Source organism: Oratosquilla oratoria, chromosome 36 (genome assembly GCF_046742065.1).
Source record: "Oratosquilla oratoria isolate Oo_2021 chromosome 36, ASM4674206v1, whole genome shotgun sequence".
Lineage (NCBI taxonomy): Eukaryota > Metazoa > Arthropoda > Malacostraca > Stomatopoda > Squillidae > Oratosquilla > Oratosquilla oratoria.
The window spans coordinates 32,552,890-32,578,434 of NC_134812.1; the positions used below are offsets into that span (position 1 = coordinate 32,552,890).

General features: G+C 38.3%; 1 protein-coding gene across 1 annotated transcript in view; it reads right to left on the reverse strand.

Moving 5' to 3' along the window:
• Positions 1–296: 296 nt before the first annotated feature.
• LOC143019213 (uncharacterized) overlaps positions 297–25,545 on the reverse strand; it is a 275,380-nt gene continuing 250,131 nt past the window's right edge. The window contains exons 3-6 of the mRNA XM_076174907.1: positions 19,735–19,923; positions 10,065–10,181; positions 3,438–3,538; positions 297–1,907 (exon numbers count right to left, since the gene is read on the reverse strand). Of these exons, the coding sequence (XP_076031022.1) occupies positions 1,704–1,907; positions 3,438–3,538; positions 10,065–10,181; positions 19,735–19,923 (611 nt within the window). The 3' untranslated portion in view covers positions 297–1,703. The remainder of the gene's footprint in view (positions 1,908–3,437; positions 3,539–10,064; positions 10,182–19,734; positions 19,924–25,545) is intronic.

Below are 25,545 nucleotides of genomic sequence, written 5' to 3' on the forward strand. Positions count from 1 at the left end.
CTTGTGGGGGGTATGTCCAGACTAGAATTGCCGCCTCCCCAAATGTGCCGCCCCAGGGGGGCATATACATCCCCCCCACCACCCCACCCCATGTGAGGGCCCTGGTTGTTTCCACAAGAGAACCCTTGGTGAAGGAGACGGTGAAGACGCTTACAGATCAAGCAAGTCGACCGACTCTTCCGATGTCGTTTTGGAATGGGAAGGGTGGTGGCATCAAGGCTTGTTTTGGGGAAAACTTGAGGAATTGCGTCGGGGGTGAATTTGGAATTAAACGCATTTTAAAACACCTTTTTATTTGTAATTATAATTGTATACATTTTATGTTATTTTGAGCTCCCAAAAAGCAGCTGAATGTGCAGTTTAGAAAATTGCGAGGAAATATCATCCACAGGAAAATATCGTTTTATGCACCGAAACATGCAAAATAGGACCTATTGTTGTTGTCTTGTAATAAAGAAAATGTGACTATTTTTATCTACCAAAAAGGAGTACTACATTAACAAAAATATTTGACTTCGTCTCTCCTTCCTTATAGAAAATAATATATAAATAAAAGTAAATGAAAATTAAGAGAAATATAATAACAATACTTTTGTTTATAAACAAAAGCAAAGCAAAACAGAGGGCACTTGTAGTTTATAAGGCACTTTAGAGAAAACAGTTTTCTAATTTTTTTTATGTTTTTCATATGGAAGAAAAGGTAAATGTTGACACAAGGAAAGTTGACTCAGACTTCAAACGCAGCGCAATGAAGGAATAAACACAGTAATCCTGGTTTCGTTATCAAATCTCCAGTCATGTTGATACAATATACATATCGGAAGGTAATTCCCGTTAATCTGTTAGTGTAAGTACCGTACTCAAAAACCAGTTCTACTCAATAGTTAAGATAGTTCAGATTTTTTTGCTTTCTATTATTTAGATATTCGCACATTTGGTTTGATTCCTTTTTAAATTGGTCTTGGGAATTATTGTCACATTTTTTTTTCTTATTTTTGACGAAGGAGATTGACCATCTTAAAGTTAAAGACTAACTGTCTGCTAGACTGGAAGGTGAGCAAAACGATGCTGACTAGGTTGCGAGTCAATGACAAAAATCCGACGAGTTCTAAATACTATGAATCAATTCCTTGGACTCCCGTGGACTCCCTTGGCGTTGAGAGTTCGTTTTATGACATCATATCTCTTCACATGAAGAATGACGTCCATATGACTTCAGTTTTCTTAAAGAGAAAATCAATGCAATAGGGTCGTTATGTATTTTCATTTGTACTCATTAACCTATTTGTTAATTCATTCATTCCTAAGAATATTTTCAGTAAAAGATTCTTTTGTTAGATTTAAGTTTCCGTTGGAAAAATTGAAAACTCATCAACCATAGAATATTATACTCGTAACTAGAAATCCTTATTGAAAGCCTTTTTCTCACAAAGCAGAGAAGCTAAAAACAATTTCTATCAATCATACCATTATTGTGCAGTACTCATTAGGAAATGCATTGCATACATACACAGCATTATTTTTTGTTGTTGATTTAGTTTGTCTCTTTGTTGTAGTTTCATCTGTTAATATTATTTTTTGTATTTTATGTCGTTTATCAGCCTATTTAATTTAATTTTTGGTTTATTGATGCTCTTTGAAATATGTAGGTAAGACGAAATAAATTTTCTCCACGGGGCAAGCCACCAACAGGGTTCCATTGTTTACATAGTTCGCTTCTGCCTCTTCCTCCACATATCGGCGATGCCCAGCTGCAGCGACGTCAGCGTCAGTTCTTCAGCGTCCTCAGGCGTGAAGCCGATGATGGTGGTTTCCCTCAGGGGCTTCATTCCAGCCTCCTTCTGGATACGGGCGTGGAGGACCTCCGGTGGTGTGTAGAAATAGCGTCCGCCCAAGGAGCTTCGTAGCTGGAGTTAGAAACGAATAAACAAAATGGTAAGTTGACAAGTAAATGACTAAAGAAATGCATATACCATCATGGAATGATAAATAGACTAATTAATGCATATATAAGTAAATATATAATTAAGCAAATAGATGAAATGATGTATATCATGTGTAAATAAATGAGACCAATTGATTACATATATATATATATATATATATATATATATATATATATATATATATATATATATATATATATATATTATTCTTATTATATATATTATATGAATGAATATGTAAATTATTAAATAAATGGATGAAATAATGTATATTTGTATGTAGATAAGACAATTTAGTACAAATGAATATGGATAAATGCATAGTTGATATGAATAAACGATTGTGAGATATGACAGTATTGGGATAGGTTATGAGGCCCCCACCCCCACCCCCACCTTAGGACATGCCTGTCGTATCCCTTTTGTAGGTAAACAAATGCGAGACCAAATGAGATGGAAAGTCCCGTTTCGTTTTTAATTTACTCTTAAAACTGAGGGGACATTTGACTTGACATTTATTTAATTTTTTTTACTTTATTTTAGTAATTAGTTATTTGTTTATTTGTATATGTATTTATCTTGTCTTTGTTCAAATGTTTATTTTGTTGTATTTACATATTCACTTGTTTATTAGTTTATTTTATGTGTATCCATTCATTTGCAAAAAAAAATGTTTCTGCTTTTATTTATTTCATTCATTCATTTCTTAACCTTTTCACACCTGATCATTGCCAGGTAGCTAAACCCAATCCAAGTTTATTTTATGTGTATCTATTAATTTGCAATATTTGTTTCTACTTTCATTTCTTATTTCATTCATTCATTTCTTAACCTTTTCACACCTGATCATTGCCAGGTAGCTTTGTCGAATAAACCCAATCCAAGTTACTTAATCTGTCTGTCTTTCCAACTTGTCCACGAAAACTCGAGACACGTCCTTTGTACGGGACTGGGTAGTACACACAACCAACCAGGGAACCTCTTGGGATGCCGACACACACCAGGGTGCGCTGACGAGGCTGCCAGGCCACTGTACGTCATCATGGTTAGGGTCATGGGCTGTAACTCCATTCCCACCAGAAACGACCACTGCCTAGGAGATTGGGGTGATTGGTTGATGAAGTTAAAGTGTTACTGTGACACTAACCGGGGTTAGCTTGAGATGTAAGGAATGCGCTTAAAGCTGCAGACTGTATAGTTTCTCTTGTTGTTCCTGTTTTGATTGTTGTTGTTATTGATGATGCCAGATTTTATTTGGTTGTAGGAGGTCGGATAGCCCAGATGTTGGATCATTCTGGTAGATGTATATCTGGTAGTTTTATTTTTATTTTTATTTTATTATTATTTTTTTTTACCTCGCCCCACGCTCCAAAAAAGTCATTACCAATAACCACAACGGCCCACACACAAATCTTACCATGTTACACGCACTCGTCGCCGTGGAAGTGCTGGCGACTGTGCAAACACAAGGACCACCCTCCTGCCACTCACCTGGTCTCGAGCTCCCTCGGAGACAGAAGACTCTGGCAGAAGGTCCACGTTGCAGGCGATCTCGACGAAGCCCTCGTGAGGGAAAGCCATGGCCTGGACACCTGTCGGGGCGGGGAGGCGGGGTTGAGTGGCCTTCATCGATCAGGCGATGGCACCAGAGCTGGGCGCGCTCCTCGGTGCGTTCTAGGTGCGTTCCGCTTTAGTTTGTTCGCGATTAGTTCTCCCAAACTATTAAAGCAATATAGGTGCCGGTATAGTATGTGGCCTACGAATTTTTTCTTTGGTATTGTATGTGGCCTGCCGGACTTTTACTTTGGTAAGAACCTGTCTCTTATGCTTTAATAGTTTGGTGGCGCTAACCGCGGCCAAATTGAAGCGGAACGCTCCCAGCTCTGGTTGGCACGAGAATCTGGTTGGCACTGGAATCTGGTTACCGCCAGGCTATTTCATTCATCTGGTGATACTCCTCACCAATAGTGTTTAGATTCACCAGAAGGATGAACTGCACAGGACAACAATATTAATGGATTTAAGGGAAAATTTGATAAATGGAGACATAGAGACGGGAATGAAGATAACTCCGACCTTGTATACTCACCTCCTTTCCCACCTCCTCCTCACTCCCTTCTCCCTCCTCCCCTCTTACTCTCCACCTCCCTGCTTCCTCTCTTTCCTCCCCTCGTACTTACTTCCCCTCTGTGCACACACACACACACAAATATTATATATATATATATATATATATATATATATATATATATATATATATATATATATATATATATTGTATTATCTTGCATTGTATTGTAAGATAAGGCAGAAAAACTCACACTCAGAATACGGGTCCCAGAGATAAGAAAGGTGTGAAAGAACAAGTCGTATCGTACATGATGACACGTTAAGCAAATCATTCAACATGATGATAAGCTATGATAAGAGACAAATACGGAAGTTACACAATTCAGAATGCCAAAATCAGAAGTTAGAATATTATTTATTTTAGACTATGATAAAGGTTAGGTAAGCTAATCAGAAATAAAATGTCATAGCTTAAGTCCCATACAGTCATTTAGTTACGATGTTGAATGTACAGAGTCAGGAAGTAGAAAGAATAGAGGAACATATAGTAATGGGTTACTCAATGAGTTGACTTAATGAGAGAACAGCCAGGAAAGAGGAATCAGAAAGAGAGGGAAAGAGAGTTAGGTAGTTATTCAAGAGCAGTTAGGGTGTTGAGCAAGGGCTATAGGAACGTGTGAACCAAGTATCTATAACTTAAACATACTAACGTGGTAACTTGTTATGTTGGAAATATATAGATAATCTGTTCAACATACACACACACACACACACACACACTTTCAACGAACGGACGGCTTGAAGAACGCTCTGAAGAAAAGTGCAGATTGTGGATACCAACGCAAAGAGAAGTGCCTTTTTGTATTTGCAGGGGGGGGGGGAATTGCTCGTGAGGTAGTGGGAAAGTAAGGAAAGAGGAGAGGGGGAGGGATTGCTGGGGAAATGGAAGGAAATGAGGATGTGGAGGACTTGGCCCAGGCAGACGGGCGTAAGGTCAACATGAAACGACCACCGGACCAGCTCAGTGATGACGAAATGGCAAATAAAAATGTAAAGATTAGAAGTATAGAGAGGAGCAATACAGAAGAAAGTGACGAGAATATGTTCCAGGGATTTAAAGAGGGTGGGGGGGACACAACCCCCCCCCCGACTGATAAGACTAGAGGAGAGAGTTGATAAGGTGATCGAGGACTTGGAGCGTAAGTTAGGTAACGTAGACTCCATTTTCCAAAGAATTGAAAGGTTGGAACAACTAGAGAAGGCTAACAGAAACTTAACTGAAGAAATAGAGGACCTAAATAGACAGTTAGGAAATGTAAAGGAGGAGAATGAGAAATTGAAGAAGAATAGTAATGAAAACAGAGAGAAAATAGCTACAGAAGCTAAAAATTTGGAGAATAACTCAAGAAGGGAATAAGGTTTCATTCACTGACATAGTCAAACAGCAATTGAAAGAACATAATGAAGACTCAGTTATTAAAGTGATGAGACAGAAGGAGAATATAGTAAGAGAATTAGCTGACAAAAAGAAATGTATAATTATATTAGGAATGGAAGAGAAACATAACCCAGATAGAACCGCAAGAATCAAGGAGGAAAATGAAAGAGTAAGCAGTTTATTAAAATTAGTCCAGGAAGATGAACCAGAAATTATAAAGGAAATTGAGGAAAAATTCAGACTCGGAAAATATAGTACAGATAAGACCAGACCAATTAAGATTAAATTCAGGTCACAAACAACAGCAGAGAAAATTCTATCCAAGACAGGGAAACTAGCAACAAATGATCAATATAAAAAGGTATGGATAAAAAGAGAAATGAATAAGGAGGAAAGAGAGGCAGAAAAGCAGAAAAGAATTGAAGCTAAGGCAAAAAACGAGGAAAGAACGGAGTCAGAGAAAGAGAGATTCTATTGGAGAGTAGTGAACATGAAAATAAAGCAGTTCGACATACTAAAGAAAAACATAAGGGAAACAGAGAATACAATGGAAGTGGCAGAAAACTAAGAGTGTCTTACACAAATATAGATGGATTGATAACAGGATTGAATGAACTGAATGATTATTTGAAAGAAAAAGAACCGGACATAATGGGAATTGTAGAAACAAAATTAAAAGGCCCACTACCACCCAACAGTGTAGGACATGATACATACAATTATTGGATTAGAAACAGAGAGAAAAAACAAGGGGGTGGAGTTATGTTCCTGACTAAGAAGGATATAAACGTGAAAGGTGTCATATATGGAAAGAATACAGTAGAGATGATTATGATAGAAGTGGAAGACCGAGATAAGAAGAGCAGAAAATTTGTGATCAATTATGTGCCTCCGAAAACAGCCTCATGGGAGGAGAGTGAACATAAAAGTATGTTAGAGGACACAAAGATAGCATTAACTAAAATAATGGAAGACGGAGGAAGAATAGTTATAATGGGCGACTTTAATTGCAAAGAAATCTGCTGGGAAGAAATGACAGTAAAGAGTGGTGATGACTCATGGGGAAATGCTCTACTTGAGATGATTACTGACCATTCAATGACACAATGGATACAAGAGAACACTAGGTATAGAAATGAAGAAGAACCATCGAGGCTAGACTTAATAATTACATCTGAACCTAGAATAGTAGACAAGATTGAATATAAAACACCAATAGGTAAAAGTGACCACATATTGATTGAACTGGAACTTAATGAAGAAAAATATATGAAAAGAAATGAACAATATAGAAAAGGAAGAATGATGTATGAAAAAACAAACTTTGATAAAATAAGAGAATTCTTCCAACAAGAAAACTGGGAAGAAATATACAAAGAAGAAACAACAGTGGAAGAGAAATGGAATATTTTGACAAAAATTTACAAAAAAGGAGTGGAAAAGTATGTCCCAAGACAAAAACAAGAAAAAGAATATGTAAAATGCTGGTACAACAAAAGTTGTAGGGAGTTAAAGGACAAAAGAGACAAAGCCTGGAACAGATGGAAAAAAGACAGAAGATCTGAAAAATGGAAAATATATACTGGTTATAGAAATGAATATGTACAAAAGTGCAGAGAGGAAAAAAGAAAATATGAAAAAGATGTTATAGAAAAGTGTAAAGATCAACCAAAACTATTCTACAGATTTGTAAACAATAAACTGAAAAACAAACAAGACTTGGAGAAATTAAGACAAGGAGGAGTTGAATACACTGAGGAAATGGAAATGGCAGAAATTATGAACAAACATTTTAAATCAGTGTTTACAAGGGAAAATATACAACCTGAAGAGATTGAGTGGAAGGAAAAAGTCCCCCCTATGGAAGAAATAGAAGTAACAAAGAATGAAATATTGACACACTTGGGTAATTTTGATGTCAGAAAATCGCATGGGCCAGACGAAATAGCAAACTGGATTCTGAAAGAATGCAGGAATGAACTGGCAGACAAAATACATAGCATAATAAGCAGTTCCTTAAAAGAAGGAAAAGTTCCAGAAGATTGGAAAAAAGCAAATATAGTACCTATATATAAAGGAGGAAATAAAGAAGAACCTACCAACTATAGACCAGTCTCTCTAACAAGTACAATAGCAAAAATATGTGAAAGAATTATCAAAAGTAGATGGGTAAAATACTTGGAAAAAAACAACGTACTAAATCCAAGGCAATTTGGATTCAGACAAGGACGATCATGCGTCACCAATTTAATATGTTTCTATTCAAGGCTAATAGATATAATACAAGAAAGAGATGGATGGGCTGATTGTGCATTTCTAGACCTAAAAAAAGCTTTTGACAAAGTACCACATAAGAAGTTGCTTAAGAAATTAGAATATGAAGGAGGAATACAAGGTAAATTGCTAAATTGGATGGAAGACTTTTTGCAAGAAAGAAAAATGAGAGTAGTGATAAGAGATCAGCACTCAAAATGGAATGAAGTAATAAGCGGTGTCCCGCAGGGAACAGTTCTGGCCCCAATAATGTTTGCTATATATATTAATGATATGGATGAAGGAATTGAAAGCTATATGAGCTTCTTTGCAGATGATGCAAAATTACTGAAAAGAGTGAAAACTGAAGAAGATTGTGAAACACTACAGAGAGATCTAAATAAAGTACAAGAATGGAGTAGGAAGTGGGAGATGGAGTTCAATACAAAAAAGTGTAGTATAATGGAATTTGGAAAAAGCAAAAACGGAATAACAGGATCATATAATTTGGGAGAAGAAGGAATAAAAAAAGTAGAAAATGAGAAGGACCTGGGAGTCATTGTTATGAATAATATGTCACCTGAGAAACATATAAATAAGATTTTTGGAGAAACTTATAATTTAATAAGAACAATCAAAGTGGCATTTACATACCTGGATGAAGAAATGGTGAGGAAAATCCTAATCACCCTGATAAGACCAAGATTGGAATATGCAGCAACGATATGGTCACCAAGTACAAAAAAATGTATAAAAAAACTTGAAAGAATACAAAGAGCAATTACAAAACTGGCACCAACACTCTCAAAACTATCATATGAAGAGAGACTACAAAAACTTAAACTACAGACACTAGAGCAAAGAAGAGAGAGAGGAGATTTGATAGCTATTTACAGAATCATGAAAGGCATAGAAATTACTGATAGAGAGAATCTGATAAAATGGGATGACAGAAATACAAGAGGACACGGAAAGAAAATAAAAAAAGACAGCTATAGAAGAGATTTGAAAAAGAACAGCTTTCCTCACAGAGCAATAGACAGTTGGAACAAGTTAGATGAGAAAGTGGTGTGTGCAAAATCAATACATGAATTTAAAAATAGTTTAGATAAAATGAGATATGAAGACGGGACCCTACGAGCATAGCTCCCCTTCCCGTAAAATACAACTAGGTAAATACAACTAGGTAAATACACACACACACACACACACACACACACACACACACACACACACACACACACACATATATATATATATATATATATATATATATATATATATTTGTGTGTGTGTGTATGTATGTTTAGACTGAGTACTTAAATGCCTCTAAGGTCAAGTTTTATTATAAAGGTTTTCCACGTTTATATCTGAATCGTAAGATAACCAAACACTGCTGTTATCAGTGTTGTTACCGTCGGAGATGTAGCAAAAGCGCCAGGTGGTGTGTGTGTGTGTGTGTATGTGTGTGTGTGTGAGAACACCTTAGCCCTACAGGACACGCCCCCTTAGAGAAAGTGCCACTGGTACGGTACGGAAGGAACTCTTTATTTTATTTATTTATTTTTTCAGGAAGGCACAATTAGGCTGTCATTCTTAACTAGTTTGTATGTGTGTGCGTTTGCGTGTATACATATATATATATATATATATATATATATATATATATATATATATATATATAGACGCGTACTGACACGCGCACACACACAGTCGGTTCATCTGGAATGTCTTCAAGGGTTTTGATGATGACCCACCGGGCTCCTCTGGGTCTTCAGCCGCCGGGAGCGAAGGAGACGAAAAGAAGATGGCCGGCTGGCCAGGAGCGGAAGAAATCAGGGGAAAAAAATCCTGGCCAGCCGCGATGTTTAGAATCGTAGCTGAGGTGAATGAAATCGCTTGACGGCAGCCAGAGTAGGAGAGAAAGTGCCACCCGGTACGGTACGAAAGGAACTTTTTTTTTTTTTTTTTTTTTTTTAGGAAGGCACAATTAGGCTGTCATTCTTAACTAGTTTGTATGTGTGTGTGTTTGTGTGCGTGCGTGCGTGTGTATATGTGTGTGTTTGTGTGCGTGCGTGCGTGTGTATATGTGTGCGTGTGTGTTTGTGTGCGTGCGTGCGTGTGTGTGTGCGGTCATGTGACTGCCTGCTTACCTGTAAACAAACAGACGAAACAAGTACAAGCAGAAACATGTCAACATCCTGAGTAATCCATATCTTGTACTCCTATACCCCACCTACAAACAAACAAGACCCAACCCTCGAAGCTACCCACCCCCACCCTCACCCCCCGCCCTCAGGAGGCGTCGTCGTCCTCGAGCCCCCATAGAAGGCCTGCGTGACCTCGCTCGCCCTTACCTGGCAATCCTCCCGGTGTGACGGTTCGGATGGCCGCGGCCACACGCTGGCCAAGGTCGAGGTCGCCCGTGCCGAGGGTCACGTTGAAGTTCATCATGTAGGGGATGGCGCCCAGACCTGCAGGAGGAGGAGTAGGACGAGGACGATGGAGTTGTTGACAGTATACAGGGGGAGGGTGGGGGGGGACGCGCGGGCCAGTGCAGTTTAGTTGATTGTACATATGGTTAACCAAGTGCGCATACACGTTGAACATGTATATTACAATTAGGTAAGTACAATTAGGTAAACACACACAAGCACACACGCACACACGCACTCTCTCTCACAAACACACATACACACACGCACACACAATGACGGGTATCTGCATGCTTGTTGTAGTCCTACAAGATGGAGAGCGAGGCGACCCATTTTCAAAACCTACCAACACCCCTCAGCTCCATTAAGAGGTGCAGCCCTGTGGGGCTGATACTCGGTCTCCTTACTGGGTCCAAGATCTCTCTCTATCGACTTCGGCTCTATTTCCTTCAATTATTTTTACATGGAGAGCAGGCAACCGGCAACTGCTCTACTCTCCAGTGACATAGAAACAATCCTACACTTACACAATACAGACAACATTCCAAATTTTCATCCCGGAGATATCTATGGAAAGGCCCGAGGACCGCTTCCAGTCGCTGTGGGGCTCCGGGTTTTCCACTTGGGGAAACTCGAGGAAACACGCTATTACTATTATTGTCAATATTATTATTATTATCATTATTATTATTATTATTACTTTTATTATTATTATTCCAATCTAAACACACACACACACACACATATATATATATATATGTATACGTATTGTATGTAAATGTGTATAAATGTATGTATATATATATATATATATATATATATATATATATATATATATATATATGTATATATATATATATATATGTATATATATATATATATATATATATAATATATATATATATATATATAGACGCGTACTGACACGCGCACACACAGTCGGTTAATCTGGAATGTCCTCGAAGGTTTTGATGATGACACAACGGGTCCTCTGGGTCTTTAGTCGTCGGGAGCGAAGGAGACGAAAAAGAGAGAAAAGAAGAAATTAGGGGGGAAGATCCTGGCCTGTTGCTAGGAAAAAAAGAGAAAAAGAACATGGCCGGCCTACAAAGAGAGAAAGGGAAGAAGAAATAAAGGATGCCGGCGCCCGGAAGAAGTTAAATGGAAAAAAAGAAAGACAAAATGCCGGCCGGCCCGGAGAGAAGAAGAAAAAAATTACGCCGTCCGGAAAAGAAGAAGCAAAAATGAAAAAGAGTAGAGAAAATATGCCGGTCGGCCAGAAGAGAAGAAGAAAAAAATATATATCGACCGGCCGGGAAAAAAAAAAAAAAAACACGACTGAACAGGAGTGGAAGTAAGAAAGGATTTTAGACGATGGCACGGGGACTTAGCCCGACGTAGTGCCGGTCTTGATGGATCTACGGGACCCGACGGACGGACACTGAATCCGACGCACTGCGGTCCTAATGTATCAACAGATCGCGACGAAGGGTCAGAGGAAATCCGGCCCCAAAGGAACCCCAACCCCAAAGAAATCCCGGCTCCAAAGGAACTCTGGACTTCTAAGTAATCCCGGCTCCTAAGGAACCCTGGCTCCAAAGTTAGTTCAATCGGTGAAATTAGTTGGACTGCACTTTCTACAACCCTGCTCTTCTCATGGTCAGCTTTATGTTGGATACTCCAGGATTAGAAATCCAAAGAACCGTTACATCCTTAATCCCAAGAAGAAGACAAAAAATATCGTGTATCCTGCTGTATTGCAGTAACTATCTACTACAATTATTTTAAATAAGATTGAATTAGATATGTTACTTATGCTATTCTTTTTAGATTATCATTTAAGGCTGGAGACCCATTTGCTCAACGCAGGAGATAGCTAAAATTCCGTCCGGAGGGCGACTTCATGGCTAGTAATAGAATAAAACTAAAAAAATAATGATAACAAAATAACAGACGTGACATATGCTCTGGCATGGAGCCGCATATCACAAGTCCATTGTCACATTAAAGAGGTTATACCGACGTCTAGCAGGGACGTTGCGTCTATTGGTGACCGAGTTAATGGATGCTAACTGATCTTCCACACTTGTGCACTAACGAGTCGTCTAGTCGGCTTAATTTCCAGGTGTCTTGCCAGTTATATATATGTATATATATATATATATATATATATATATATATATACATATATATATATATATATATATATTCAGAAAAAATGTAAATACCAGACTCAGTGTGTGAGGCTCATTGCACGACGTTTCGGCCCTAGTCACCATCGTCAGGGTTTGTTATGGGTCGCAGTAACTACAAGATGCATTCGTTGCCCGCGGCTCTGGCTCGGATAGAAACTGCACGTCCGAGGCGTGTCGTGTTCCTCTCGTGCCAGTGTGCGGCATGCGTGCGTCTCATTACGACCTGCCCGATCGCTTGGCCTCTCGTAACAGGAACCCTGCGTCGGAGTCCGTCCGTCCGTCGAGAACTTCCGTTTCCGTCGCCCTACGTCGGATTCTGTCTGTTCGTCGGATTCCGTCCGTCCTTCGTTTTCTGACGGTTTGTCAGGACCGGCATTGCGTCCGATTCCGTGTGTTCGTACGTCGTGTTCCGCAGGGCTGTAAAGGCCGCACTATGTCGGATGAAGTCCCCGTGACATCGTTTTAATTCCTCTTTTACCTCCACTCCATTGACTTCTTTTTTTCTCTTGTCACCGTCGTGAGCGATTTGTGTTTTTTATTCTGGCTGCCGCCGCCAGGCGATTCTCTTCTGGACCGCATCTTGCGATCCCGGCTGGCCGGCTCTTTTACGTTCCTGTCAGTCCGGCCGGCCGTTCACCCGTTTTTTTTTTTTTTTTTCTTAATACTATTATTATTATTTATATCCCGTCCGACCGACCTATTTTTTTTTATTATTAATAGTAGTAGTCTTCTTCCAACCATCCGGCGTCCGTTTTTTTTTTTTTTTTTTTCGGGTGGCAGACATCTTTTTTCGGCTCTTTTTCGGCCAGCCGGCATCTTTTATTTATTTACTTATTTTATTCTTCTCCGAGCTGGCCGACGCCCCCACCCATCTTCTTTTATTTTAGCTTTTTCCCTCTCCCGGCCTGCCGGCGTTATCATCCCCCTCGTCTTTTTTTTTTTTTTCTTTTTTTTTTTTCTTCTTCTTCTTCTTCTTCTTCTTTTCATCTCCCAACCGGCCCTCGCCTTTCTTGTTGCCCTTCGCTGGATTTTTATTATTATTATTTTTTTTTTCCCATCTCCCGGCCGACCGGCATTTTCTTTTTCCATGTCTCGGCCGACAGGCATCTTCTTTCCTTTCCTCTTCGTCTCCGGCCGGCCGACAGGCATCTTCTTTCCTTTCCTCTTCGTCTCCGGCCGGCCGGCCGGCCTATTTTTTTTTTTTTTTTTTTTTTTTTTTTTTTTTGCCGACCGTCCGGCCTGCTTTTTTTCACTCCTTTTTCTTCTTCTTCATCTCTTTCCTAGCCGATTGCCATTTGTCTTTCTTCCGGCTGGCCGGCATTTTTTTTTTCTCTCATGGTTGACCGGCCATTTTCTTCTCTCTCTCTCTCTCTCTCTCTCTCTCTCTCTCTTCCTCTCCCGGCCGGCCGGCATTTTTTTTTCTTTCTTCTCTCTAATTTCTCCCGCTCCTGGCCGGTCGGCTATCTTCTTTTTCTCTTTTTTACGTCTCCTTCGCTCCCGGCGGCAGAAGACCCGGAGGGTCGTCATCGAGACCCAGGAGGACATTCCAGATGGGCCGACTGTGTGTGCGTTAGTACGGGTCTATATATATATATATATATATATATATATATATATATATATATATATATATATATATATACTTGTGTGTGTGGTTGTGTGTGTGGGTGTGTGTGTGTGTGTATAGATTGGAATAAGGATGATAATAATGATAATAATAATAATAATAATGATAATAATACAAAATATTAGTAATGACAATAATAATTTTATTATAATAATAGTAACGATAATGATAATAGTCATGATGATCATCATCATCATCATCGTGATCCTTATTCATGTACTTATTTGTTTTGACATTTTTGTTATTATGATGATGATCGGTCTAATCTTGAGTATTACGAAAGACATCGTTTTCGTAACATCTACTGTAATTGAGGACATTACGCCAGGAGGGGCTGAGCTGTGGCCGAAGCCACATGTAATCAAGGATTCCACTGAAATCACCCTTCGATCGAGCTTCATCTCCGAGGTGAATAAAATCGTCCGACGGCAGCATTTAGAAGGAACGTCCATGGCGACTCCACTCCCGAATGGATTGGTGATGAGTCAACTGATTACTTGTGTCAATGACCCTCTCGCTGCGAGTATTGATCTGTGTACTTTAACTTGGTCCTTCGCCAGGTGATTTTATTCACCTAAAGCTGACCCTCTGGACTCAGTGAGTTGCTCGTTCTGATCTTGAACTTGAAGCTGTGGTGACGGTCACATGCCGTCAGGCGTTTTCATTCAGGCGAAGGGAACCTTTCGCACTGAAAGGTGTAACCCCTAAGGTCATTGGCACCTGGTGTCATTATTTCATTTCATTCTGTTTTATCTGTATATCTTTCACATTTATTTATTTATCTATTTGTCTATTTCTATCGATCATGCTTGTGGTATGATAGATCTCGCTACTAGTTTATTCTACGCTTAGGATTCCCATTTGAGGCGGTCTCAGTTTGCTATGGTCATTTTAACCTGGTTGAGGACAGGCAATTTTATTCAGTTGTGGGTAGGACCTCATGCGGGAGGGATGGAAACATAATGAGTTAATGGCATAAAAGGCATTTGGGCCAGAGGTAAAAGAAAAAGCAGCTGACATTATTATTTTTGGAGGATTTTTTTTCTAAGAACTATTTAAGTTTTTGTTCTAAACTTATGAATTCCTGTCTTGAACTTCCTATGACTCTAGGAAGATTAGGCTGTCAAGGAGATTCGAAAGTTGCTCTGAAATTTTTAGCCAAAAATAACGGCCGCCAAAATTGGCGATGGTTCGTTTCCGTATGCTAAAGTTTCAGAGTGGACAACTGATCGGATCTTGAAGCTTCGTGTTCTTGTAGAGCGCCGCCGGCGTGGATTTCGGCAGAGATCCCTTGCAGCCTATGTTAATCTCAATAATGCGTTTAAATCAATACATCGTGGAGTGTTCTGGGATCTTGTGTGGAATTCCTGCGAAAATTATATTTACTTTAAGTAAAAGATCCTAACCCCTAAGTCTAGACATAAATCTTCAAAATGCCGGAGATTTTGTCTAAATCCCTATATCGGCGACATAAATGCTTATGTCTAGACATAACCTGGACATAGCGCAAAGTCTACACATAAGCATTTATGTGGTCGCCGGCATAGGGATCTAGGTAAAATATCCGCCATTTTGAAGATTTATGTCTAGACTTAGGGGCTAGGATCTTTTTTCAGCCCCTGGTCCAAACTGTGGAACAGAAAGTGCTGTAAAGTATGGGTGAGGTGTGTCCTGTTGATTTACTGTATGTATGAGACAAGAGTGCGACCTCGCCCACTTTATAACGCTTGCATGGGTTGGGTATTGGGCAGTTGTCGATGAATGTCATTGCGAAACATCCATGGTAACACCCAAGTTATCGACCTTGTCTTTGCAGAGTCGATGGAGATCCTGGCTGCAAACCTGTTGCAGACTTCGAGTCAGTGCACAGGAAAAAAAAGACTGGGTATTTGGAGGCTTACAAAGGATTACAAAGGAGGAGCATGCCGACAAAAGACCTTTTGGTCCATAACTAGGTCGGATGCAAAAAAATATAATAATAAATAAATGAATGAACAAATAAATACAAATTATGATAATATAGATAATAATGAATGAAATAAATAAATAGATAGGTAAAGTTAAATAATAAACAAACAGGCATAGTAAATAATAATAAATTGACAATAATGAATGATAATCAAGGAAATAATGATAAACAGACAAATAATAACAAACAAATAAATGAATAATATACAATGAATGGCAGGCATTACAACATCTTGCTTAGGTGTTTATTTAAGCGAATCTTAAAGCTTCGAATTTAACTACATTGCACTATTTTTTGCAGGAAGTTTATTCCATTCAACTTGTTCCCAACTTGTTATACAGGTTTGTAAACAGTAAATTAAGACAGAGGAGTAATTTCTAAGTTGATAGTGAATGGAAAAAAATATGGAGCATCAACACATGTTAGGATAATGGAAAATTTCGGGTTTTGATACAAATAAAGGCTGAGAGTAGTAAATTATTAAATGCCTGGCCCGCTATGCAGGCCTCCAAGACCAGGGTGTTACCAACCTGGGGTACATGTACTCCTAGAGGTACATTTGTACTTTTCAGGGAGTACATTATTTCTGAGAGAATAAACACAACAATAATTCTTAAAAATGTATGTATGTGTTGGATCAAAATATTCTATAAATTAATTATGTCATCAACATGATTCTTGTGCAGTATGCACAAACATATTTCAAAATAAGATAACATTAAAATATGAAATTCATCGTTATTTTCCGTAATTTTTCGGGGTACACGGGAGCCTATAAAATGCCTAAGGGTACAGAGGAGGAATAAGATTGGGAACTCCTGTTTGGTGTTCTGCGTCGTCACTTGTTCACGTTTCACGCTCAACAATTTGTGCTTAGCAGTTTTCCGCATCAGCGATTAATATCCTTGGTCATTATCTTAAAAGGTATCGCATTTGAAAACGAATTAATAAAAACACTGACGATAAAAAAGAAACAAAAAATCGAGGTGGTAGTTCTGTGTCGATCAAGATTCAGACTGTTGCATAAATATCGACAACGAAGTATATTCTAGTTGAACGAGTCTATAACGCTTTGGGTCATGCTGCTCCTGTAAAGAACATCTTGACATTACCAAATTATGTGAAACTTTTCCAGGACCTCAATTATCCTTACCACATTCACGGATAGACTGAAGAAACCAATTAGATATTCAAGAAGATTTAGATAAACTACAGCAGATGTCTGAAAAGTGGCTAATGAAATTTAACACAAGTAAATGCAAAGTTATGCACACAGGTAAAAATAACTAAGTACGATTACAAGTGATTTGGAAATTCGTCAACAAAAATGGATATTGAAAAGGATCTCGGCGTAATTATCAGTAACGATGTCAAATCATCTAAACAGTGTATTTCAGCCACTGAAAAAGCAAATAAGATTCTAGGACTGATTGTGCGATCTTTTGACTTCAAAAGTCCAGCTTTCATTAACAAACTATATAAATCGTAAGTTCGTCCACATTTGGAATTTGCTGTTTCCGTTAGGTCACCGAATCTCATTAAAGGCATTGACAGATTGGAAAAAGTACAACAGCGAGCCACAAAATTGATTCCAAATATATATATATTAAAAAAAAATCATACGAAAATCGACTAAAACATATGAATCTGTTTTCCCTAAAAAAGCGTAGGCTCAGAGGTGACTTTATACAGGTCTTTAAGATTCTAAAGGGGATTGACAACATCAAAAGTGACAAAATTTTCACACTGAATGAAAATCAGACAAGAAATAACTCAAACTGTCAAGAAATAGATTTAATTTGGAAGTGGGTAGAAACAACTTCGCCAACCGTGTAGTTAATGAATGGAATAAACTTCCTGCAGAGGCAGTGCAATGTAGTTCAGTTCGAAGCTTTAAGATTCATTTAGATAAACACCTAAGCAAGATGCTGTAATGCCTGTCATTTATTCTATTTGTTTATTTGTTTGTTATTATTTGTCTGTTTGTTTATTATTATTTGCTTGATTTTCATTTATTATTATTCATCTGTCAATTTATTATTATTTACTAATTTCCTGTTTGTTTATTATCTAACTATACCTATGCATTTATTTATTTTCATTATTATTTACGTTGTTGTAATTTTATCTATTTATTTATCATTATCATATATATTTGTTCGCATCCGACCTAGTTATGGACCAAAAGGTCTCCTGTCGGCATGCTCCTCCTTTGTAATCCTTTGTGTGTGAGCGTGTGTGTGTGTGTATTTGCGTGTGTGTGTGCAAAGCGCTTGCGTGTGTGTGTGCGCGCGCCTGCGTGTGTGTGTGTGCGTATGCGCGCGTGTGTGTGTATGCGTGTGCGCGCGTGTGCGCGTGCTTGCGTGTGTGTGCGTGTGCGCGCGTGCGCGCGTGTGTACGTGCGTGTCTGTATGCACTAACGTGTGTGTGTGTGCGTGCATGTGTGCACGTGTATGTGTGTGTGGGCGCGCGCGCGTGCATGTGTGCACGTGTGTGTGTGTGTGCGCGCACGTGCGTGCGTGTGGATATGTGTGTGTGTATGTATGTATGTATGTATGTGTGTGTGTTGTGTGTGTATATGTGTATGAGTACATATTAGGATTACGTGTGTATTTGCATATGCGTGTGGTGCGTGTATGTATGTATGTATATGTGTTGTGTGCGTACATGTGTGTATATGTTTATGAGTCCATGTTAGGATTATGCGTGTATTTGCATATTCGCGTGTGTGCGTGTGTGTTTGGGTTGTATGCATGAATGCATAACCACTCCATATGCTTATGCACGTCTTTCTGTGCTTACCTGTCTGTCTGCCTGTCTGTGTGCCTCTCTCTATCTACACATGTGTAACAGGTGTGGGTGATATGGGCTACACGCACGTAAGGTTGTGAAATCATGCAGGACTTCCCAAGGCCGCGATGGTCATGCATGCGTCATGAATATCACCTTGGGAGAAGACCCCAGAATGGGGGATAGCATCATGCACTCACTTCTCATGTTTCTCTGAAACTAATAGAATCGTGTGACGTCACCTGGAGGAAAATATGTATCGGGGTAGAAGAGGCTAACCCCTTTTCGACGCGGTGACTCCCTTGGCATATTTTATTTTGGTTAATCACAGAAGATTTTTATTCAGTAAAAGGAGTTAAGGTTATGTTTTCCAGCGCGTCCGTAAGCACTTTGGTACCATTTAGAGGTTTAGTGTCAGCATAGCTTCAGGTGATTTTTATCAACTTGTGGAAGAGGGAAGAAAGAAGAGGGGGGGGGCGACCTTTTAATTTAAAGGATTAAAAGACAAGACCTGCAATATCACATGTATATGTACAGTATATATATATATACGTTTATATATACATATGCATGTATATATATGTATATATATGTATATATATGTATATATATATGTATATATATATATATATATATGTATATATATATATACATACACACACACATATATAAAATGTAATCTAGCCTTCAACTTGTGATTTTATCTGATTGCTGTAAATATCCTCACCACTCTGTGCCATCGCATTTTGGACACAGGAAGGCATCAGGATGGAAGAACAGTATTATAATCATATGTGACTCTGGTCCGTAGGAGTTTCACTAAAGACAGCCCCCTCCCCCCTTAAAATAGCGACTGGGAAAAACCTCTTCTCGGTCATTGAGATTAACCCATTCCCCCCCCCATCTCAGATGAGGATGAATTAGGATTTTATTATCGTATTTGTTTAGCTACATAGTTGATTATTTATTTATATTGATTTATTCGCTTATTTATTTTGATTATCAACTCACCTGTCAGTCCGTAGCGCATAGTCGGTTTCGGCCCCAGGTCGTAGACGCGGTACTTCGGGTCGTAGTTCCGCTTGAACCAGTTGACCTCCTTGCGGCGCTGGACCAACCCCCGGCCCTGGGGCTGGTCGGCCGAGCCGAAGAGGAACATGGAAGTCCCAGGCACTGTGGATGTGAGGTGGCGACCCAGATCTGGGGAAGAGAAAGAAAGGACATTCCGGGTTACTCATTCCTGGTGAGGTTGTTGTTGTTGGTGTTGTTATTGTTGTAGCTGTTGTTGTCTTGAATGTCAGTACAAAAGAAAGTTTGTGTATAAAAAGAATCAGGACTGTGGCGTGCTTGATCAATATTAATTTGATTAAAAACGTTGTCTTGTATGAAGAGGGTGCTACCGGAATTAACCCCCTTCATACGATGACGCCTACGTGGGCGTTGACGTCTTGATTATATTTATTTTGTAGTTGTCGCTGAGTGACCCCTATATTCTGTGAACTGGTTTGATCATATTTTCTGTGGTTATTAATATTCAGAGTGAAAGAGAACAAGTAATACAACTGTAGCTTTGTATTTTATATCGCAAGTATTGTGGTGCATCATCGAATCATCGTACATCAGGCAGCCGATGTTGCCTGCGAGAATTTGACACGTATTGAAGAGATTAAAGAGTCGGGAACTTTAGACTTAGCTGAATGGAAAGTGGTACTAGGAACAGAAAACCTCGCACGGCATTATTCACTTCAGTGCAATTTAATATACAGATAAAGGTCGGATATCATTCTTGGATATAGAAATTAATCAATAAATACTTGGATAAGTAAATAAGTCGATAAATAATTCAATGAATTAACTGTTTAACAAATAAATTGATGAAAAGATAAATATATGAATAAATGGATGGAGAAATAAGTAAATAGATTAATGAATGGGAAAAATATTAATTGAAATAAATAAACAAGCACATAAGTTAATTAATCCATTAATGAATAGATAAATATATCTATATACATAAAAAAATATTTCTCTCTAAACCTTCCAACCTCCTACTCCGGAAATGAGTCATCACCGGAAACACTAACTCCCGGGGACACATCTGACTCAGACGCCTGTAAGCATTCATAGAGGGTAGACGTGTCTTTAAGCTGCTCTCCGTGTGTTAATCTAATACGTTAATAATATTACCATGGAAAAAGAAAGTGGTGCTAACAAGAAAAAGAGAATCTTTACGGAATTCTGACAAAAGAATCTTTACGAAATATTAATGAGAAAATATTTACGAAATATTGCCAAGAGAATCTTTACCAAATGTTAACAAGAGAATCTTTACGAAATATTACGAAGAGAATCTTTACGAAATATTGCTAAGAGAATCTTTACGAAATATTGCCAAGAGAATCTCCACTCCACTAACATAAAAAAAAAATATTTCTCTCTAAACCTTCCATCCTCCTACGCAAGGCCCAACCCGGAAATGAGTCATCACCGGAAACACTAATATTACCATGGAAAAAGAAAGTGGTGCTAACAAGAAAAAGATAATCTTTACGGAATTCTGACAAAAGAATCTTTACGAAATATTAATGAGAAAATATTTACGAAATATTGCCAAGAGAATCTTTACCAAATGTTAACAAGAGAATCTTTACGAAATATTACCAAGAGAATCTTTACGAAATATTGCTAAGAGAATCTTTACGAAATATTGCTAAGAGAATCTATATACATAAATAAAGTTTTTCAGTTTTGAAAATTTCCTGGCGTTTTTATGACCACCTTCCGAAATTTTATTGCCTTTATGATTGACCTAACGAGAAAGAGAAACAGAGAGAGAGACGAGGGGAGAATTTGACGACAACGTCAGTAGACTTTGACGACTCCTTTTGGAGACTGAAGACTCCTTCGGAAGATTTTGAAGACTCCTTCGCAAATAGGGGAAGAAGAACCTGATCAATCCATCGTGTGCATTCCAAGATCAATTTTCAGTAAGACAGAAGAAGAAGCCGTAGCCATGATTATGCCCGAAGAAATTTACACAGTGGATTATTCTAAAGACCTTTCACTGAGGGACATCGTTAGAAAGAGAAGGAAGATTTGAATTTCCACTTATGTGTTTAATGTATTTTTCATGTACAAAATCGTAGTAGGTCTAAATAAAATTATGGAATTTATTGTTACTCTTTTATTTTCCCATTTTGGTACATTAAAACTGCCCGTAGGGCAAGGGCCAGAAAGCGAGCTACGCCGTAGGCCAAGCACACCTGGCGAAGCCAGGTCCGGGTGCTTGTAAATAATTAAATAAATTAATGAAATGGAATAGAAATAATAAAAATAGAATAAAACAGAAAAAAAAACTTTTCGAGTTCGTTTGAGTAGGAACGACTTTATTTACGATTTTCTTCTTTTTTTTTTCAATTTTTCCAATCTCCAAATGTCAAATCACCTTTGGGTCATATATTTAGAAGCTGAATTGACGAACTAAGAAAAGTTGAACCCAGAATACGAATATTAGAGGGAGAAAGAAGAACGAGGGAGTGAAGAAGAGGGAGGAAGGGGGGATGAGATAGATGGGGAAAAACAAGGGAGGAAGAGGAAGGACGGAAGAGAAGGAAGGAAGGGGAGTTAAGAAGGAAGACGGAGGAGGAGGGAGGGAAGAGGTAGAAGGAAGACGGAGGAGGGAGGGAAGGGGTGGGAAGAGGAGGAAGGAGGGAAGAGGTGGGAGGAAGGATGAGGAGGGAGAAAGAAGAACGAGAGAGTTGAATTGTCCTTAGCCCTGGATTACTAGACGTGTGCCATTTGAAATCACGTAATGCGTAGTTATATCTTCGCGGGCTGTGGTGTCCACATAAATTGACATTTGGTAACTTTTATTTATCTTTTTTTTTGGGGGGGGAGGGGATTTAATTATTTTTGTGTCAGAAGGACTCTATGAAGCATATTGTTGTACCGCAGCACCTATATGAACAAGTAAAACAAGTTTGTATATTTCATTTTATTTTTTCCTATTGTGGTTCCATTTGGATACAGGTCGACCTCAATTGTAATAAAATTTTATGTATAGTAATCCAGGGTTGGAAATCGAGACTTCTGCAATTGAAGTCGTCTTGCTGATTTTCAAATTCAAAACATTTGACGAAAATTGTGATTGAGTGTAATTGACTCTGACCTTTCCAGTTCATTCCATGCCAAAAGGTCTTTCAGTCAAGTGGAATGAAATATTACAATCTGAAAATAAAATTAAAATCAACTGAACTTTGGTAACCTTCAATTTAGATGTTTAAAATCACTTGAGGACAAATTATGTATTTTTTGCTGTTCAGGTTCATAGCTGAGAAATAGGATAGTGATCTTGGTTTGAAAGAAACTGGACAAATTTAAAGGAGGTTACGGCAATAAATAGGTAAATAAAATGAATATAGATTATATATATGAACATGTCAAATTATTAGATAAACGAAATAATTATGATTATTATATCTGTGCTGATATAAGGACTATCACTCATCTTTTTTGGAAGTCTTTTATTATTATCATTATTATTATTACTATTATTGTTATTATTATTATTTATCTTATTTCAATTTATTTTTATTTTAGTTTTATTATTTACTAGATTTTGTTAGAAAGGGGCTTCGCCCCTGAGATCTCAGCATGTTGATGAATTCGATAAACTCTTTAAAATTAAAAAATATATATATATATATACTTTTTCTCAATGAAAATTATACATACAGACAGACACGAAACGCTTATTTATAATATATATATATGTGTATATATATATATATATATATGTATGTATGTATGTATATACAACTAACACATAAACAACGAAACAAACACATGAAATCGAGCAAAACTGGTAATGGAAAAAAAAATCTCCAGTTAGTACATGGAAGAGCGTTACCCGCTCCAGGAAGTGCGGGCGGGGTAGTGGGGAGGGGGGTACCGGTGGCGGCTGGCGCAGGGCCGCGGGTCAAGGGCGGATCCCGCAGGTCTCCCTCCATGCGGGAACTTTTTAATTGTCACCAACTTCACTATCTCCACCACCATTATCTTCACCACCACCACCACCATCATCATAATCTCAACCATCATCTGAGTTACTGTCCCTATTATCATTATCGTTATCACAAATGTCGGAATGTTCCCACAAGTAGGATAGTAATGATAATCATTATCATTATCGTCATTATATTGTATATGCCTATTGCGATGGCGGAATTGTAATCACAAATATATATATATATATATATATATATATACACACACACACACATATATATATATTTATATATATATATATGTATATATATGTATATATATATATATATACATATATATATTTAAGCAGCGACTTACTGTATATATATTTATAGAGAACTAGTACATATCTCCCTTTAAATATTTTTGTATAGAGAAAAAATGCTGGCCAAACAATAGTTTCATATTTGAATCTGAAATAGGTTGGTTTAAGTCATGGCCACCAGAGTGCTCAGCATCAGGTCCGTTTCGACCGTGCTTCACACGACGCAGTTCCTAATTCGAATCCAGCGCGTTCCAGTGGCTTAGTCTTCCCTGGAATCCCGAGCACTCAGGGTAAAGGTGCGACCTTGGTCACAGTTATGATCCTTCTGGCTTATTTGTTCATTTTGACATTAATTTTATTTTTTTCATTTTCATTTATTGTTTATTTATCTTGTCTACTTATTAAATGATTTTTCTTTGTTATTTTAATTGTACTTGTATGTTTTTTTATTGCACATTGACTTTTTTTTTTTTTTTTACGCGTGCTTCTACGCGATATTTTGGCTTATAGTATCGCCGCTCGCTGCAGAAATGGGATGGACAAGGAATGTATATGTTGTGTAGAAATAGCTGGCCTTCGGCCTTGTATTACATTTGTGTAGGTTAAGTCCATATTACGCCTGTACTACAGGCATTTGTATCCTCATGAAAGCCCAACCTAGGCCCTGCCGAGCCATGTTTCGGTCAGGATGGGTCGTTTGCTACTTTAGCGTACGCAGGGTGTGTATATAAGGATGCCAGGTATTGGTGTCCAGCCCAGTTCTTTTCTATACTCGTCACAAGTGATGCGCGAGTCAGGTCACCCTGTGGTCACTATTGTGGGACCCAGCCTAGGTCGACACTCGCGCTAACCAGAATAAAGCCACCAAACTCACTCAAGTCTCCTTCACTCTCTCGGCACCAAAGCACAAATAACATTCTCGTAATGTTACATGCCCGCCCTTTTAATACGCAGAAAGATTCGTTGTCTTTCGCGTGAACAAGAGTGAGCAGCCCGGTGCGGGAACCCACATAATAACAGCAACACAATGTGACAGCAACTGCAGAGAGCGACTTGCATGATTTATTTGAAGGGCATGATTACATTCGCGGGTCTTTTATGGTATCATTTCGAGATCAGCCATGTTGCGATAGTTTCCGCTCTTGTATTTATATGTAATTCTTCCCCCATCTCCACATAACCCATCCTACACTTTGTTATGTTCTGTTTTATTATCAACTTGTGTATTCGTTTTCACTCACTGATAAGTTTTAATTTGTTCGTAGGACTATATTTATCTACCGGTTCCCTTATACACGTCTATTTACTTATTTACCTGATTTCAGCGAGAACATTTATCTAGGTGTCACAATAACCTGAATCTCTGTGTAGACCAATGGTTCACCTTTTTCATATCCCGTACCCCTTGATATGTCCTTAAAAAAAAAAAAAAAAAAAAAAAAAAAAAAATTCTCGTACCCCCATCCAATACAAATACAATGCAAATGTATGAAAAGGATTAGTGATACAAA